Here is a 19,427-nt window from a genome sequence, read left to right on the forward strand (position 1 = left end):
ATAAGAGGGCAAGGATCTTTTATGTCCAAGATAAATAAGTTTGAGTATATAAAACAACTGTGACTGAATAGGGAACAATAAGCTATATTTCACAAATTCAGGAAAGTATGCTCTCAAAAAGAGACAGAAAAACACTAAGTTGCAAGAGGTAGATCTTGTTTTCTACAGAAAGAAAAAAAAAAAGCTACCATTACCAAAACTCTAGCAATAAGACAATAAGAGATAATCAAGAATGTCTAGGCTCTAACACTGGCTTAACTTTAGAGCATACTCCAGAACCCAAGCTTCTTATATTCACTAGGATTTCACCTCAACCAAGGTGAACAATCAACAATCTTCACTTTTCCAAGCAAAGACAACATACAACCTATAGCGAAAGAACTGGATTACAACATTTATTCAGGTGTAGTAGCCTCAGAACAGTAAAATCTTTCCATATGTGAACAGAACTAGCTCAAGAAATAGGGTTTGACAGTAAAGTTCATGATACTTACGGGACTGAACAGTGTCTTTGTGGGGGTGGGTTGGTTGGTTTGTTTTTTTGGTAGTTTGGGGCGTGGAGGGGGAGGGTTAAGGACACTTTTACAATATACTGGATTATATTTTAATAAATTCCTTGCCAACACAAGCAGAAGTAAAAAAAAAAGTTATTTAATTTGGGAAGGGAAATATATTTTTTAGTGTCAGCAAAGTTGTCTGCCTCAATTTTCAAATATATCTGTGTACGAGAAACTGAATCTTTCTCAATTATTAGGAATAAGACAAATACTCTCCAAATAAACTGAGCATTTTTAATGCTATGACATTCATAGACTGAGGTTTCATTTTGCTAGGAAAAAAGTAAAGTAAGTTGTTTAAATAGACAGGTACTGAGTGAAAGAAAGCAAGTTCCATTCAAATTGAGAATTTTTCTTCTACATTTATCAAAAAAGAAATAGTGGAAAAATAACTAAGAGTCAAGCCTAACAGCACATTTTTTCACCCAAAAACGAGTATTACATTTTTCTTTTAACAAGTCATAGGCTTACCTTCTGTCACAAGCTGCTCCCCTTGAAATTCTTCATCAAATACAATATCTTTCAATAAGCTGTTTTCTGGGATTATGTGTTTTTCTACCTCAGGTTTATACATCATAGCTCTGTTAAGGAGATAAAGAAACAAGAGTCATTAAGTTACACAAAGCATTGGAAACAATAATTTGAAAAGATTGATAAGATTGGTAGGAATCCAGCATAATTTTAACATTATCATTTCTCAAACACACCAAGCTCAAATCTGTGAGCACTTGTTTAAAACTGAAATCTTTTCATAACCTTAAAATGGTTAAAGAAATACCTGTTCTATTGCTGCACAGTAAAAGGAACCACTGAAATAATGGCTACCATACATTCATCTTTCCAAGATACTTGTTCTCTTCTGTCAGTCACACCTACCTAGATTTCTGATAAGTACATCAGGCACCTGAGTGATTTTTCAGTCACCGCAGGAAGCAGGAGAATGCTATTCTGGTTGCAAGTGAAAGCCTATTGAGGGGCAAAATTGACTTGTCAGTGGCAGAGTGGCAGCAGGTGCCAGCCAACAGCAGGAACATGGAGCCAAGGGGCATGACTGCCAACAGGACAGAAAGGACTGGGAGCCATAGGGATATAAATAGTCCTGGGAAAAATGGGAAGCTACAGGTCAGTAAGAGGAAACCTGGCACTCAGGGTGAGAGCCACAGAGGTGGAAAGAATACCTCAGCACTACTAACTCTCAGATCTAAGCTACTTATCAGGCTGCTGACAATGTATATTTTTGGAGTGAAGAACTAGGGCTACAAGTTGGCAGACTAGGCAGATGATTCATTTCACAGTCCTGCCCCTAAGTCCCAAACCACGTTCTCATTCTAGCACACAATTTCAGGATGAGGTTTGACCAGCTTACAGTACCCAATCACTTCAAGACATAAGCACCTCTTTCAAATTATCAAGGGACACTTCAGAGAGGCTCCCACCAAGAATCAACCAAATAGACCACCATGTTCAAGAACCAAATGCCAGACCCACTGACTAATAAAATCAGCGGCAAATAATTTCACTCACATACCAATGTCTAGAGTCTGAAAAAAGAAAAAAAGTTTCCAACACTACCTATACAGGTACAACAAGTTTCTCAATGGGTTTTCTGTTGATCAGTAGATCTAAGCTTTTCCCTAAGTATTTTTGCCCTCTGAGAAGATTCAATGACAAAAAGATTCAATGACAGTGAGTATTGCCTCAAATGAGTTCATACAAAAATCAGTAACAAGTGTCTTCTGAGATATCCAAGATACACCAATTTTCTATCAAGAAGGTCACAAAACGCAGCTATTCCATTAGGCCTTTTATTCAAAGTCATACACTTAAATCCAGCTATCTTTAATACGTTATTTGGATAACAATACAATGCCTTTCATAAAGTTTCAGGCAATCACATTTAAAAGCACTAATGAAATAATTCCATTCTGAACTTTTGCACTGAATGATAATCATCTGCACCTTAGTGCTCTGCCTATTCTTAACATTTTTGATTATCACTATAGACCATACACAGCTCAAGTCAAAATTGCCACTTATGTCACTAGAAACAGAGTATGCCATTTTTGTGCATTTGAGTCACGCAAATTGAAATGCAGAGTAACATAGCCTCTATTTAAGCTCAGTAAGATACATTTTACAAGTTTCACTGGTGTGTGATAAGCACGTGTGGATGTTAGTTCTCTCACATACACAACTACTCAAACACTGTCTTCGCCAATGGAATTCAGCAAACGAAGATGCCAATCTTGTTCAGAACTTAATACTACTGATTTTCAGTACTACCCCTTTCATGAGCCTTTTCTTTAAAAGTTAAAGCTACATACGTATTGGGAAGAGAGATACCAAGATAGAACACAACTCTCTTCCAACACAAAACCAAACAAACAAACAAAAAAAAAAACAAACAAAAATTTTCTCCAAAACCCAACACACTCAAATTCAAAAAGGTAAAAAGAAAATAAAACCCTTAACTAGGATTGTAGCTACAGTATGTAAACAAAACCACAAATACACAAACCATACTCCCACCAAACAACCTAACAGATATCTCCATTTCATCAATCTCTTTCAGTTTGTTCTTGCTATTTTTGGAAGCATGTTAAAACCATACTCATGGCAGCATACACCTCTAGTTTTAACTTTTTATTAAATAGCTGTCTCTCTTAGAACTGCAAAGTACATCTTACCTACGATACTGCTGCCTAGAAACTTCATCTCCCCAAAAAAAACATACTGTTGATACCAATGTGTTTGTTTTATGGAAATCCTTTTCCATTGGATTCCATGTTATAGTAATCACCTGATAAAATAAACAGACAATATATTCAGGAAAAAAAAAATCTTATTGTTAGTACTAACATTTAGAATATGAGCCCGCAAATTACTGTAACACAAGTAAAACAGGATTTAACAGAAGTTAAGTGTGTCTGACTAGTTCTTTATTAAAATCTCATTTTAATTGATTGCATTTATTTTAATTAATAAAACTTGCTCAGAATCAAGTATTATACTTACTTCATGTGTTCCTTCTCTTAGTACAAACTTCTCTGGGGATACCGTCATTACCTGAGGATCCATAACTGTCTTTGTTCGTAGGTTTGCAAAGCACAGTGCTTTAACATAGGCAGCCCGAGAACCTGTATTTCTTACGCAGAAGGAAGCTTTCCTTAATCTTGCAGGTGATAATCCATCCAGTGTTACCATGTAACTTTCTGACAGTTTTTTAACATTTTCTAAAGTTATATTGCTTGTTCCTCCATATCCAGACAATGGGATCTGGGGGGAACCGGAGGGGGAAGGAAATCACAAAAACAACAACAAAAGTACCTTAAATGAAAGAAAGCTTCTTACTAAAACTCCTGTACAACTATGGTAAACTATATAAAGACTTACAGAAAGACAAGTGAAAATGCTTAAAATGTGAACTGAAAAGACTTTGCAAGAAATAAAAAGCCTAAGTTCATTCAACCTGTTTCAAGTTTTACTGAAAATTAATCTAAGGTCTACCGATAAAACAAGACATATTCAATTTTTTTGACAGTGCTAGAGTCAAACTCTTGAGCTACTTTTAATACAGTAGACAAAAGTCTTTCTTCTTCCTTCACAACAGGAAAAGTGCATGCAAAATTGAGGCTAATGTTCAAACTGTAAAATTTAGTGCCCACACAATCTCCAACAAGTATACAGATATGCACAGCGTATATCTTCACAAGTTTCAACCTTGACAGAAACATCTACTCAGTACTGGATTTAAAAGAATTATGAAAAATCTATGTTTATAATTATTAGAAGTCAGGTTAGGACTCTTACAGTAAACTTAATTCCTGGCTGTGATCGAATCCCCAGCTGTTTGATTTCCAGCTTTGCAAAGAAGCAAGTTATTCGAGTGGGTGCAAATATCAAGTATATGTTAGTATCATCTTTGGGACGGATTTTGAGTTCCCAATTACTAGTTAAGCGTTCTTCTGATCCAAATATACTTTGCAGCTATAAAAACAAAGACGTCAGAAGTGAGTGACTACAATAGCAAAAACATAGTAGTAAGACTTACTTCACTAGTAGGCCAAAATTAACTTCTTCAAAACCTAAATTAACTTAGTTGACAGTGGCACATATTTAATGTTGCAATGCTTAATATGCAACAGAAAAGACCAAGTTCAAGATACTTTATATTCCCACAATGAGCATATCGATGCCTCTCAGTTTAAACCACAGGTTTTTTTGCTTTCAATCCACAATACAGTAAAGCTGAACTTCAACAGCACTACATTAATTTCCTCTCAAGTGAAAATTTTAGATTTCGGATCTGAGTATCTGAGGAAAAAAGGGGATATAAATGTATGCGGACTATATAACAAAAAAACCTCTATTTACAGTAATTCCCAAAAGCTAATTCCAGATTTTGCTTCCACCTTCCCTTGTATATGCTTAGTCCCTTGGAGTGAGGTCTGGAATTCCTTCTGCAAGAAGGGCCAATGACCGTTTCCTCCACCAGGTATTGACTCTGTTGTGCTACAGCAGCTTAAAGAGCTGTAAACTGAGCTTCAGTTTGCTGAAGCACTTTTACGGTTTCAGCTCTTCCTAAGATTACCAGTGTAGCTCAAGCTCTGCTACCATGTCCATCTTGGCAGTCTCAGAGCAAACTCTCACAGCCTACTAATCACTGGCATTTATAAAGGAACAACACTTCAAGGCAAAGACGTTTTCATTACAAATGTATCCTGATAGTTGTCATAAACACCAAATAGAAATTTTCATGACAGTTACCTGAAAGCATTCTTGATCCTGGCCTCTTATCAACAGTCTTAAATGCTGGGTCACAGATGGAGAGTCATTTCTAAGAGTTAACTTCTTCTGGCTGAAAAATATTAAGTTTAGTTATATCTTACAGCAAATGTAAATTAACTGCATGTATGTATTTATGGAAACAATGAAAATGGGATAGTCAATTCTAAAGTCATTTCACGAAAAATAAACACACCTTTTGGTACAACAGAATACATTAGCTAGGCGAGTTACTTCTGTATCCTTAAACTTACAGACCTTACACTATTATACACCATTACACATCAATCCTCATACAGCAAAACAACCTCAAAATATATATAAATACAGCTTTTCTGAAGTTCAAGTATTGTATTTCACAGCTTGAACTTTAGAACCAAGCAACAGTTTTGTCAATACAAAAATTCTTTAAAAAAAACAAAACACTTTAATACACAGTTACAATTAGATTATCCAGAGCCATTAAGTTATGCAGAAGCACTCTTGCGAATAGTCTAGCCCAGATTCACTGGAACAGTTGTAAAAAACTAAATTAAGTTAATTAACTTCTAACTAAATTAACTTTTCCTTTTCATATACTTTTCAATGTGATAGTACCACAGAAAGTTATGGCCATTTGGTAGCATCAGGTTGACCAAAAAGTAATTTTTTTGTCTCTGATACGTCCTGGCATTGACCAGATTTCTGGCACCCAGATCCTTTGTTGATAGGGGAAGGAAACCTCTCCAGCAAAAAAAGTGAATGTCTGTCATTTTAACAAGTCAAAAACACCACAGAAGGATGTGATAAGCCCTAAAACTGGTAAAAACAAAGGAAGAGGAAAGATCATGCAGTTAGAATCAAAGGAGGATGGACAGAGAGCAAAGCCTCTCCACAATTTTTAGTGGCAGACACTGTTTTGTACTCTGTTGGAACAAAAATTTTAAAAATAATTTCAGCTTCCGTCATGATTTCGGCTGGGATGGACCTGGTGTGGTGCTGTGTTTTGGATTTAGGATGGCAGTGGTGTTGATGGCATACTGATATTTTTGGTTGTTGCTAAGCAGACAAGGCCTTTTCTGCTCCTCATAACACCCCACCAGCGAGTAGGCTGGGAACGCACACGAAGTTGGAGGGGACACAGCTGGGACAGCTGACCCCAACTGACCAAAGGGATATTCCATACCATATGACATCATGCTCAGCATACGAAGCTGAGGAAAGAAGGAAGAGGGGACGTTCAGAGTTATGCTGTTCACCTTCCCAAGTAATCGTTACACGTGATGGAGTCCTGCTTTCTGGAGATGGCTGAACATCTGCCTACTGATGGGAGGCTGTGAATGAATTCCTTGTTTTGCTTTGCTTGCATGCACAGCTTTTGCTTTATTTATTAAACTGTCTTTATCTCAACCCATGAGTTTTCCTTAATTTTTCCAATTTTTCTCGCCATCCCACTAAGGGGGGAGGGGAGAATTGAGCAAGCAGCTATGTGGTCCTAGTTCCTGGCTGGGGTTAAACCATGACAGCTTCCTAAAAACAATGGCGAATCAAAACTATTTTTCACTATGAGTAGAAAATAAAAAGGTAGCAGCACACAGGGAAGAGAAAGTTATTCCCAAACACCAAATAGCCAAAATTACTAGGTTAGAAATATACTATCTTAACAAATGCAGGAATACAGCTATCAGAAACAGTTCTTGGCTATAAACATGGATCACTTTTAAACAACTGGGAACATTATTAGATTGCTCAAAAATTTCAGTGTCAAAACAACAGTTGATTATTCCCTAAAGTAATTTTTACTAGAAGTCCAGAGATCCACAAAACTTGCAGCCTTTACATACAAAAGCAGCAAAGTATATCTAGACGATTACGAAGTTTCACTAAATCATGGAATACTGAAGCTGTAAACTTGAAACTAAAAAAGTTCAGACAGGAACTAGTCTGAAGGATAAAGCAATCATAATTAGGGATGCAATGGATACTCCCATCACTGAAAGTTTTAGCATTGCAACACATTCAAATTCAAATAAATTAATTCAGGGATGTTCAACAACCTGTGCTCTTCAGATTGTCAAATTACATTACCAGACTGGATTCTTCTAGTCTGAATTGAAGAAAAACAAGCATAGAGATTTAATTCTAGCAAGAGGTAGGTGTCAAAAGAATCAATAGGGTTTTTTTTCATCAACTTGCTTGGAAAATATTTTCCATTACATTTCTACTTACATAACACAATAATCTTACAGAATCAGATATTATTTGTCGTGGTTTGGTCTTAGCCGGCAACAAACCATAGCCTTGGGGATGAATCAGAAGAAAAAAAGGCAAAATTGGTGGGTTGAGACAGGGTAGTTTAACAGAACAGCAAAAGGGAAGAGAAAAACAGCACCACCGCACACCGACTGGACCGCACAGCAGCAGCCTGTCCCCGCCGAGTGGCCACTGCCCCCCTCCCCCCCCCAGCTCCTCTTAGAGCTGGGCATGGGTCAGGTGGGATGGACTACCTGCCTCCCCTGCCGGCTCCTTGGGAAATTAACCCCATCCCTGCCGGAATCAGGACATTATTCTAACAATAACTAAAGAGTCTTGAAGAATACAAAAAGCTCAAACAAGATCACAGTTCATTTCCAAAAAATTCCCTACACAAAAATATAATTGTAATATACTGCTTCTCTCCCTGGAGTCACAGAACAGCTTAGTTTATCACCTGTGGATTATTAATCTGAATAGGAACAGTAAGGAAACTTTAATTCAAATAAGTGCAATATAAAATACTTCATGTGATATTCTATATGAACAGCCGCTTATACTTACACTGATGATCCAAGTGTTACTCCTCCCCAGGCAATGAACTGCTTGTTGGAGAGAATGGGTGGGATGTCTGAGCAGCCAGCAGCTGTAGACACAGGTCTGTTTTCCCCAGACTCCACCTCACCTTTTATCACCACTTCATACTGAGGCCCAGATGGCAGCACAAGGATTTTCAAAGTACTTTAAAAATAAATAAATACATTTAAATCCCAACACAGAACAAGATTAGCTGATGAAAACAAAATATAACTGGAAAAAATTACAAATAGGCCTTTTTAAACTACCTTCTTAAGGGGAAAATACAAATACTTTTTTTAATTTATGACAAAGGCCAGCTTTAGGCATAGTGAAAGTTAAATCCTTGGGATTGTAAATATGCATGCCACATGTAAATCAAGCAATCTTCTAAAGTATTTCATATGGAAATGGTTCAGATAAGTATTTCATAGACTACAGCTAGGAAAATTAGTTTTTGCCCACGCTAACTTCTGATTATTTTGACAGACTAATACTGGACAAAAACAAAGTCTGGCTGTCTCTATGTAGATTAAAGAGATGCCTTTTGAAATACATGTGAAACTTCAATGAAGTTTTACAAGTGTGAGATACCCAGGAGTGTCAAAATTAATCTCCGAGTCCTGTTAATAATGGTAGCCTTCTAAGCTACAAACCCAAGATTTTTTCCTCTCTCTGTTTCCTCGGATTGCTGTGAGCAAGAACACTGAGCCCCCAGACAGGGAACCAGGCCACTTACAGCTGGCTTTTCATGATATGGTCTCTACCCTATAGGACACAAGCACACTCCAGATGACTACCACCTTCTTCAAGCAGAGCAGAGAAATACATGAACAAGAGCATCGGGAGTAAAGATTCAAATAATGAAGTAGAAAAAAAATGCGTGAATATTGAATAGGAAAGCTGGACCTAACTAGCAAAGAAAACAGATAAGAAACTAGACACACACCAAAATAAAAATCAGAAGGAGGAATCAGGAAAAAGAAAGTCCTGCTGAATTACAGTGGACAAGCCAACAGATAAATAAAACAAAAGGCTAAAGTATATAAGGAAGGAAGTTGAGATTGGAAGTATCTAACCAACAATACAGGGAACAAGAGAAAAAACAAACAGAAAAAAGACCCACAAACAAACAGAAAAAAGACCCACAAACAAACAGAAAAAAGACCCACAAACAAACAGAAAAAAGACCCACAAACAAACAGAAAAAAGACCCACAAACAAACAGAAAAAAGACCCACAGGAAAAAAGGCATAGGGCAGGAAGGAAATCAAGCTTTTACAAACAGGCTGAAGCATTTGCTATAGCACAGGTCCACTTAGAGCCAGAAATGAAACTCAAGAATCTCCACTCTAGGTGTCACTGAATTCCTGTGATGCCTACTGACAGAGCCCAGCATCCTATCAGTAGGGAACATGAACTCTTGTTACTGCTATAGTCAGTTTATTAGTCTTTTGGCAGCATTTGCAAGTGGACTGCAAAGTTTCAAACCCTGCTGAGTACCTTGAGCCTGTAAAGCAAAGTAGTTACGCATAAAGCCACAGAAAAGCAAAGATTAATCATTTTACATGCCTGTCTATTAGGATCATACTGTCATTAGCACAGAACTTCTCATTGTTTAATTTAATGCACTGGGTAGACCCAGTTAAGCTAGACAGAGAAGCTGAACACATTTTGGACAGATTCCTTTGTCCATTCTTGCTCTATTATAGCAAAAACTGGAAAACATAACAAAACAGGAAAAGCTGCTCTGGGGAAATAAGTCTGACCCCTGCCATTGCCAAAAAACTCTTACATGACATCAGAACAGTCACTTGAACAAATCAACTCTATTTCACAGAATGAAGTTCAACAGGTGCTAATGAACAAAAAATGAATGCTTACATCCACAAACAGAACATGTATATTAGTGTTGTAAAGGATTTGCAGCCCAACTTCTATTCAATTACGGCAGCCAAAATTAATGAATACTTTTGATCCTGATCTGTTTTAGGTTTTTTGCATGTAAAATAGAAAAAACATTTCCCTTGTCTCAGTGGAGTGACAAAGAGGGAAGCAACTGAAGGGGCTGCTGAAGGTAAGTGTTTTAAAGCTTTGCTGTACTTTAGAAACAAGTACCATACAAAGGGCTTCAGAGACGTACTCCACTTATTTACGTTAAACAAGTCTCAGGACATCTGTTGATCTGTGGTGGGAAATATTAGATACTCATTAAGCTACATACAGCAAAAGAGGTAGGGAGTCTATGGAACAGGTGAACCCCAGCAAAAGTCTACTTTGTAACGAATGAGGACTCTCACAAAAACTGAAGTCAAAGTTTCCCTTGTGGGTAAAACTTTCAATTTGTTCATGACCTTGAGGTCAAAAGTAGCTCTGTTTAAAACAGGCAGCAAAAAATCAGTTACATTACCTTTCTCTAGTCGTTCTGTTTTTTGGACAAAACAGGACAGTCACTTCTCGTTCTTCACCAGGAAGAAGGAAAAGATCCTCAGGTTCGACGGCAAAGCAGCTGTTCTGATTTGATGTCTGAAGGTGGGCAAGGGGAAAAGGGAGGGTCAGTTACTTGTTTTAAGGGAGTAAACGTTTCTACAACATATAACACAATTCGGTTGCACATTTGTTGTACATACAGTTCAGATAACTCAAATGCACCTGGCACGTTCAGAACTTTCCCATAACCCTGCACGAATTAAATTCTACTAAAATGTTGGACACTCTAGTGCAAAAACCTATAAAAGAGGCATCTTAAGACATCAACTGTGTATACAACACTGAAGGGGCCACACAGATATTTAAAGAATGTAACAGTAAGTACAACATGGGAATGGTACACCACTACTGAAGTAACATCACTAGTCTCAACAGTGGTACCAGCCATTCCTGGTATCAATTAGAATCTAGTATCACATTCATGTGGCATTTGTGATACTAGTCATGCATCCTATTTCCATGGCCTGTGCTCCAAAAAATTACAAGCTCACAACCCTCTATTTTTTTTTCTTTTTTAAATGTAAAAGGGAATCGACTGCTCCTGTTGATTTTGAAATGCTAGTTTCATACACGTCTAGTTACCTTTCAGCCTGGGACCATGGATTCTCAAGAAAATTAAAGTCAAATAAAGAGCTCACTTATCTGAAAAGAACTCTCTTCTTATTTGAGTTGGCAAGATGTCCACCAAAAACTAATGCAGCTTTGTTAGAAAATAAAAATGTTTCCCAATGGTAATATTCTTCAGTGCTCTAAATAACTAACTCCTGCTGTGCAGCACAGGATTCACTGCTTTTATATATTTGTTATACACTTGTTAAAAATCTATTTGTTTAAAAGCCATAAAAGTATGTTTGTTAAAACAAATACAACCAAAGCTGAGCAACAAAGCTCCCACATGCTTTTTCCAATAATGTGAGCTAATGTCTTTACTGTCTTTCATTCTTTTTATACAGTCATAAAATAGTTTGGGTTGAAAGGGACCTTTAAAGGTCATCTAGTTCAACACCCCTGCAATGAGCAGGGACATCTTCAATTAGACCAGGTTGCTCAGAGCCCCGTCCAATCTAACCTTGAATGTTTCCAGGGATGGAGCATCTACCACCTCTATGGGCAACCTGTTCCAGTGTCTCACCACCCTCATGGTAAAAAACTTCTTCCTTATGTCTAGTCTAAATCTATCCTTTAAGTTTAAAACCAGGCTCTGCTAAAAAGCTTGTCCCCATCTTTCTTATAATCTCCATCTAAGTACTTAAAAGCTGCAATAAGGTCTCCCTAGAGCCTTCTCCATGCTGAACAACCCCAACTCTCTCAGCCTGTCCTCATAGGAGAGATGCTCCAGCCCTCTGATCATTTTTGTGACCCTCCTCTGGACCTGCTCCAACAGGTCCATGTCTTTCCTATGCTGGTGACCCCAGAGCTGGGCACAGTACTCCAGGTGAGGTCTTACCAGGGCAGAGAAGAGAGGCAGAGAGGCAGAATCACCTCCCTCAACTGCTGGGCACGCTTCTTTTGAAGGATACAGTTGGCCTTGTGGGCTGTGAGTGCACACTGTCAGCTCGTGTGCAGCTTTTCATCCACCAGTACCCCCAAGCCCTTCTTCTCAGGGCTGCTCTCAATCCCTTCATCCCCCAGCCTGTATTGTTACAGGCGATTGCCTTGACCCATGTTCAGGACCTTGCACTTGGCCTTGTTGAACCTCACGAGGTTCACACGGGCCCACTTCTCAAGCTTGTCCAGGTCCCTCTGGATGGCATCCTGTCCCTCAGGTGTGTCAACTGCACCACCCAGCTTGGTGTTGTCTGTGAACTTGCTAAGGGTGCACTCTATCCCACTATGTCATTGATGAAGATACTTAACAGTACTGGTCCCAATACGGATGCCTGAGGGATGCCACTTGTCACCAATCTCCATCTGGACTTTGAGCCTTTGACCACTACCCTGTGGATGCGACCATCCAACCAATTCCTCATCCACCAAACAGGCCACCCATCAAACCCATATCTCTCCAATTTAGAGAGAAGGATGTTGTGGGGGACCATGTCAAAGGCCTTACAGAAATCCAGATAGATGACATCCACAGCTCTTCCCTTGTCCACTGATGTAGTCACTCCATCACAGAAGGTCCCTAGGTTGGTCAGGCAGCCCTTGGTGAAGTCATGCTGGCTGTCTCAAATCACCTCCCTGTCTTCCATGTGCCTCAGCATAGCTTCTAGGAAGATCTGTTCCATGATCTTCCCAGGCACAGAGATGAGGCTAAGATGTTGGTAGTTCCCTACCCTTTCTAGTTTCTACCCTTTTTAAATATGGGTGCAATGTTTTCCTTTTTCCAGTCACCAGGGACTTCACCTGACTGCCGTGACTTTTCAAATACTATAGAGAGTGGCTTGGCAACTACATCAGCCAATTCCCTCAGGTCTCTGGGATGCATCCTGTCAAGTCCCATAGACTTCTGTACGTTCAGGTTCCTCGGGTGGTCACGACCCTGATCTTCTCTTACAGTGGAAGGTACTTTTCCCCCTCAGTCCATCCATTTGAGATGTGTGGGAAGAGAGGTTGCCAGTGAAGACTGAGGCAAAACTGTTGTTGAATACCTCAGCCTTCCCCTCATCCATTGTTAGGTTTGCCAGTCTTGCTCATCGGGGGTATGCTTCCTTTGACCTTCCTTTTCTGGCTGACATATCTGTAGAAGCCCTTATTATTCTTTGCATCCCTTGCCAAATTCAGCTCCAGCTGCGCCTTGGCCTTCCTGACCCCATCCCTACACAACCAGGCAGCATCCCTATATTCTTCCCTGCTTCCACTGCCTACAACCATCATGTCCAGTATCGCATCTCCTCTGGTGGTAGTGCTGTCTGTTACCTGGCTTAAGAAGTTATCCTCAATTCACTCCAAGAGTCTCCTGGATTGCCTACACCTCACTGTGCTACTTTTCCAGCATATGTCAGGGTGGTTTAAGTCCCCCAGCAGGATGAGAGCCTGCGAGCGCAATGCCTCCTGTAGCTGCAGTAGGTAGGTTCATCAATAGGCTCCCCTTGATCTGGTGGCCTGTAGTAGACACCAACCACAAGGTTTCCTTTGTTGCCTTGGTCTCTAATTCTTACCCACGAACTTTCAATCTGCTTGTGGCTATTCTTCAGAGACAGCTCTTCACACTCTATCCATTTCTTGATGTCGAGGGCAACGCCTCCACCCCTCCTTCCTCGCCTGTCCCTTCTGAACAGCGTATAGCCATCAATAGCTATAGCCATGACCCCAGTCATGGCATTCATCCCACCAAGTTTCAGTAATGGCAACTAGGTCATCACTTTCTAGCAGTGTGGTGGTTTCCAACTCCTCCTGTTTGTTGGCCATGCTGCATGTGTTGCTGTAGAAGCACTTCAGCTGAGCTGTTGGCCATGTCACCTTAGAGGAACATCCCTTAATTCCTTTGAGGTATTTCACTGGTGTTTCCTTGCTGGCTACTATTACCTCAGGAGCCCCTGTGTTATCTCTATAAGACCTCAAGTGTGCTGCAGTGTAACCAGCACTTCTCAGAGCAACAGGCTGAGGGCCCTCACTAGCACCTCACCCCTCTAACCATGGTGTGTCATAGAATCATAGAATCTCTAAGTTGGAAGGGACCTTTTAGATCATCGAGTCCAACCATTAACCTAACACTGCCAAAACCACCACTAAACCATGTCCCTAAGCACCGCATCTACACGTCTTTTAAATACCTCCAGGGATGGCGAGTCAACCGCTTCCATGGGCAGCCTGTTCCAGTGTTTGATAACCCTTTCTGTGAAGAAATTTTTCCTAATACCCAATCTAAACTTCCCCTGGCACAACTTGAGGCCATTTCCTCTTCTCCTATCACTCGTTACTTGGGAGAAGAGACCAATCCCCACCTGGCTACAACCTCCTTTCAGGTAGTTGTAGAGAGCAATAAGGTCTCCTCTGAGCCTCCTTTTCTCCAGACTAAACAACCCCAGTTCCCTCAGCTGCTCCTCACAGGACTTGTTCTCTAGACCCCTCAGCAGCTTCACTGCCCTTCTCTGGACATGCTCCACACACCAGCACCTCAATGTCTTTCTTGTAATGAGGGGCCCAAATCTGAACACAGTATTAGAGGTGGGGTCTTACCAGTGCTGAGTACAGGGGGACAATCACTTCCCTAGTCCTGCTCACCACACTATTCCTGACACAAGCCAGGATGCTGTTGGCCTTCTTGGCCACCTGGACACACTCCTGGCTCATGTTCAGCCAGCTGTCAACCAACACCCCAGGACCTTTTCTGCTGGGCAGCTTTCCAGCCACTCTTCCCTAAGCACTGTAGCACTGCATGGGGTTGTTGTGACCCAAGTGCAGGACCCGGCACTTGGCCTTGTTGAACCTCATACCATTGGCCTTGGCCCATTGATACAGCCTGTCCAGATCCCTCTGTAGGGCCATCCTACCCTCAGGCAGGCCAACACTTTCACCTAACTTGGTGTGTCATCTGCAAACTTACTGAGGGTGCACTCGATCCCCTTGTCCAGATCATTGATAAACACATTAAACAGAACCAGCCCCAATACTGAGCCCTGTGGAACACCACTTGCGACCAGCCACCAACTGGATTTAATCCCATTCACCATCAGTCTTTGGGTCCAGCCTTCCAGCCAGTTTTTTACCCAGCGAAGCATACGCCCATCCAAACCATAAGCAGCCAGTTTCTCCAGGAGAATGCTGTGAGAAAGTGTCAAAGGCTTTACTGAAGTCCAGGTAAATGACACCCACAGCCTTTACGCTCATCCACTAAGCAGGTCAGCTTGTCATAGAAGGAGATCAGGTTTATCAAGCAGGACCTGCCTTTTATGAACCCATGCCTGGGTCTGATGAGCTGGTTGTCCTGCATGTGCTGCATAATGGCCCTCAGGATGATCTGCTCTAGTCATCCCACAGCTCATCACAGGCAAGCCTGATACTAGCCCCACCCCCCCTCACCTTCAACTCTAGTTTAAAGATCTGTCAGTGAGCCCCACTAGCTCGTAAGCAAAGACTCTCTTCCCCCGTTGAGAAAGGTGAATCCTATCTTACGCCAACAGGCCTCGTGCTGTGTAGGCCATTCCATTCCCATTACCAAAAACCCCAAAATTCTGGCGGTGACACCAGCTATGGAGCCATGTATTAATAAACTGTGTGTCTGTTTCTTCCAATGTCACTGTGCACAACTGGAGGGAGAGAAGAATAAATAACTTGTGCTCCAGATTCCCTTATGTAAATTTGTAAACCTTTTGTCAAACTACACAGTGAAGCTAGGACCCCAAGGCTCAGCTCTAGTTTCAATACAACATTAACATCACAAACCGCATGATTTCAAGAGGGAGAAGCTAACCTACCTTAACTTTCAAATATACACCAATGTTTCCAGCATTTTTCAACGGCAGCTGCTGTTTGGCTGTTGAACCCACACTAGCAGACAGATATATTGTCTGGAAAAGAGAGAAATGTGCAGGTATGTATACGTACCTATATAATAAAAATCAAACATTACAAAAGCAGTAGGCTAGGAGAGGCAAACTATTATTAAAACACACTTCATAAATACATGCAAACCTGTAAGTCCTTTGGAGCATGTATCCTTGCTATTCCAGCTCTTGCTCGGAGAGGAATACTTTTAATTACACTGCTAGGTCCTGGACTATCCACTTCGACATCAACTCTTGCCAAGAATTCATCCGCTGGACCCAAGGAATCTAGGAACAATTCCACAAGTAAAAAAAGCAAGCAAGTCTGCTAGTAGCAAACACCATTCCTATGGATGCATGTCTCACTTCAGTTACTGTCCAATCTTAACATACTCATGCTGTGGTGATATTAACAGGGACTCTCCCCATTGCCCTGGCAACACTTTTTCTTCCATTTAAATAAAGTCTCTCAGGACCTTATTTAAGATTTTTACTTTTTTGTCAAATGTGACTGAAATTGTCCCAAAACTAAACAAAATAAGAACCTCATCTTAACATACTAGCCAAACTAGTTGGTATATGTACTATTTCCTATCTACTATTTAGGAAGCCAGAAAAGCTCAGAGGTTTCTTCAAATTTCTTATCTATTTTGCAACCAGACACTGTTTTCTTAAGTGATGATTTAATTCCCTCAGCAAAAGGAGTAAATTCCACACATCTTGCAGTAGATAACTGCTTTGTGCAGCTTGATACTGAAGTATAAATACCCATACTAACATCTAAAAGATTAAGACATAGAAGTGTTCCACCTCCTTCAGTTATTAAAACAATGCAATACTCAAAATATTAGGACACAAACCAATGATGGAACGTTTAATTTCAAATTTGCCGCCTGTTCCTTCAATTCTAACACATGCATACATTATCAGTCAAATTTGGTTTGGTTCAAATGAAAATCAAATTTCTATACCTGAACAAGAAATTTGTTTCTTAGGCGCATGGAACAGAACCCAAACTGTTAAAGCTTCAGGATCCTGAAAAAGAAATTGGTTGATTCATCTTATGGGGAAGGAGAGAATTAATGAAGAGAGAAAAAAATAACCATAAAACTAGCAACAAAACTGTACTGCTCAAATACGTAGACTCCAGAAAAATCATTACTGTCAACCCAGATATTCAGAACCATCATTTCAGACAGCAAGTAACAGGAAGAATCAGTCAACTACAAATTACTCACTTGCCCATCATAGCTTGCATGTATCACATGATTTACAACTGACGGAGCTGCTATCTGAGAAACTGCATCCATTTGAAGCGATTGTTCATTAGAAGAATTAACTGGTTCCTTGGAAAACGTGAAGCAACGCCACGCTACTGCATTCTGTCAAATAAATAAAGCATTAGAAGTATTAAATCTCTTATTGTCATTAATAATAAAGCTAACAAAGCTGAGAAACAAGGCAAGTTCTAAGTGATCCAAGTAGTTTGGAAAAAACAATCAAAGATTAGCCTGTGGTTTCAGTTTGTACATGATAGTTCAGCAAACCCTCTAAAAATAGCCAGAAACCCTTCTGCAGGAAAAGGAGACAAGCTGGAACTGGTTAGTTTAAGCCTTCAAGAAGTTTGGCTGTTCAAGATCAAACCTCACTAGTCACCAGGATGACCTGATCAATCTTAATATAAGGCCAGTCCTTTCTCGTCCCTCCACATAAGAAAACAAGACCAGCTCTTCCCACAGCACAAAACAGCAGCCAGCCTCGCCAAAAATCTGAAATCTGCATTGCCACAGACACGCAGACAAGCATATTGTAGACTATAACACAGGCTATTATTGTCTAGTGGGAGACAAAGCGCATAGAGTGAAGAGTTCTGCTCTTGCAGAGTGTCCTGGTTTGAGCAACAAAGGATTAATTTGTCTTTCAACAGTTTTACTATCTTCTAACGCTAGGGAAAATTGCATTTTTAGAAGACTCTAGTGTCTGAATTTGTGAAAATATTTACTTTCTAGCCAGCTATGGTATGTGGGTTTCAAGGTCTCAGTGTTTTCGAGCTTGCCAGGTGCAGGGATGAGGAGGAGTGAGACCCGGGCACTTGACCCAAGCTGGCCAACAGGATTATTTCGTACCATGAATGTCACATTCAATATAAATTAGAAACTTCGCTGAGGAGTTTCTCCTCTTCTATGATGGCTGCGATCCCGAGAACTTCTTGCCCTGGTGCCGGACCCACGAGGCCTTCCCTTCCTCCTGAAGCCATAGCGCTGGCAGCATCCCACATTTGCTGTCCACTGCTGGGAGTGCACGGCTTCCTACTGATAGAATTGGCCAAGTATAATCCTCGTATATTTTATATTGGTGTCGGGATCAATATTGGTTCTTTAGTATTATTAACGTTAATTATTTAGTATTTTTTTATTAAATCTGTTTATATTTCAACCCTCAGGTTGCCATGTTTTTTCCCCAGTTGCCCTTCCCAGATGGAGAGGGATCATCAGGTGATAGAATAATTGTTGTGGTTTCTTCAAATCATAACACAGAGGAAGAAAAAGTATGTTAAACTTGCTATAAAGCAAGTTTGGCTGCTTGTTTGAACAGTCCACCATTCCACATGAACAGTGGAATATGTCTCCACCTTCTCAGAGGGAAGGATTAGGCAACATAACCTTTTTGCTATCTGCTGCCCTGCGCTCTCAAATCAGGCAACACAGGCAGCAGTCCATGTCTGGGCTGTAAAAAAAAAAAAAAAAAAAAAAAAGGAAAAAAAAACTAAAAAAACAAAACAAAAAACAAAACCAACACCAAAAACCCAAACCACTAGATAAAACCCCAAACCTATCCGAGAAGCACTTTTGTTGGTACCATTAAAGCTGAATCAGATTACCACCCTCCCAAAAAATATTATTTCCTGACTAACCAAAGATTTCTTTGAAATCTTACATCTAGTTTCCAGGGTATATGTCTTAGTGACATACAACATGAAGCACTTTGGTATTAAAATTCAGTATCATAAGAAGTTAACTTTCACATACAGGAAGTTTACTGTACTTACGGCATTAATAATAAGCCTAATTGGGACAAAAGCATGGGTTTTGTTGATAAGTTTTAGTGGAAGAGCCTTCCAACTGCCAGAAGTCAAGTCACCGAAATCCAGATAATCTTTTTTTCCTGTTTCCACCTGGTTTTAAGGCAAAGCAGAACTTAGAAGGAAAGAAAACCTCCAAAACACACTACCATATAAAAGCATCAGGAAAGTAAGGATGTTATTCACCTATTCCAGCCCTTTAATGCTATTCCCACATACAAAATACACCCCCTACCAGGGGTAGGAATAGCCTAATAAACATGTTTCCTTGGTAAG

General features: G+C 40.1%; 1 protein-coding gene across 1 annotated transcript in view; it reads right to left on the bottom strand.

The window, feature by feature from the left end:
- The window catches only part of CEP192 (centrosomal protein 192), a gene marked incomplete at its 5' end in the record, with an annotated part of 76,244 nt that overhangs the window by 25,296 nt on the left and 31,521 nt on the right, over window positions 1-19,427 (bottom strand). Inside the window, 12 exons of the mRNA XM_082499212.1 lie at window positions 1,029-1,138; window positions 3,245-3,357; window positions 3,573-3,833; window positions 4,368-4,544; window positions 5,325-5,415; window positions 8,139-8,315; window positions 10,561-10,676; window positions 16,001-16,093; window positions 16,218-16,357; window positions 17,041-17,104; window positions 17,308-17,451; window positions 19,119-19,244. Of these exons, the coding sequence (XP_082355338.1) occupies window positions 1,029-1,138; window positions 3,245-3,357; window positions 3,573-3,833; window positions 4,368-4,544; window positions 5,325-5,415; window positions 8,139-8,315; window positions 10,561-10,676; window positions 16,001-16,093; window positions 16,218-16,357; window positions 17,041-17,104; window positions 17,308-17,451; window positions 19,119-19,244 (1,612 nt within the window). The remainder of the gene's footprint in view (window positions 1-1,028; window positions 1,139-3,244; window positions 3,358-3,572; window positions 3,834-4,367; window positions 4,545-5,324; window positions 5,416-8,138; window positions 8,316-10,560; window positions 10,677-16,000; window positions 16,094-16,217; window positions 16,358-17,040; window positions 17,105-17,307; window positions 17,452-19,118; window positions 19,245-19,427) is intronic.

Source organism: Vanellus vanellus, assembly GCF_965231255.1.
Source record: "Vanellus vanellus genome assembly, chromosome: 2".
Taxonomy (NCBI): domain Eukaryota; kingdom Metazoa; phylum Chordata; class Aves; order Charadriiformes; family Charadriidae; genus Vanellus; species Vanellus vanellus.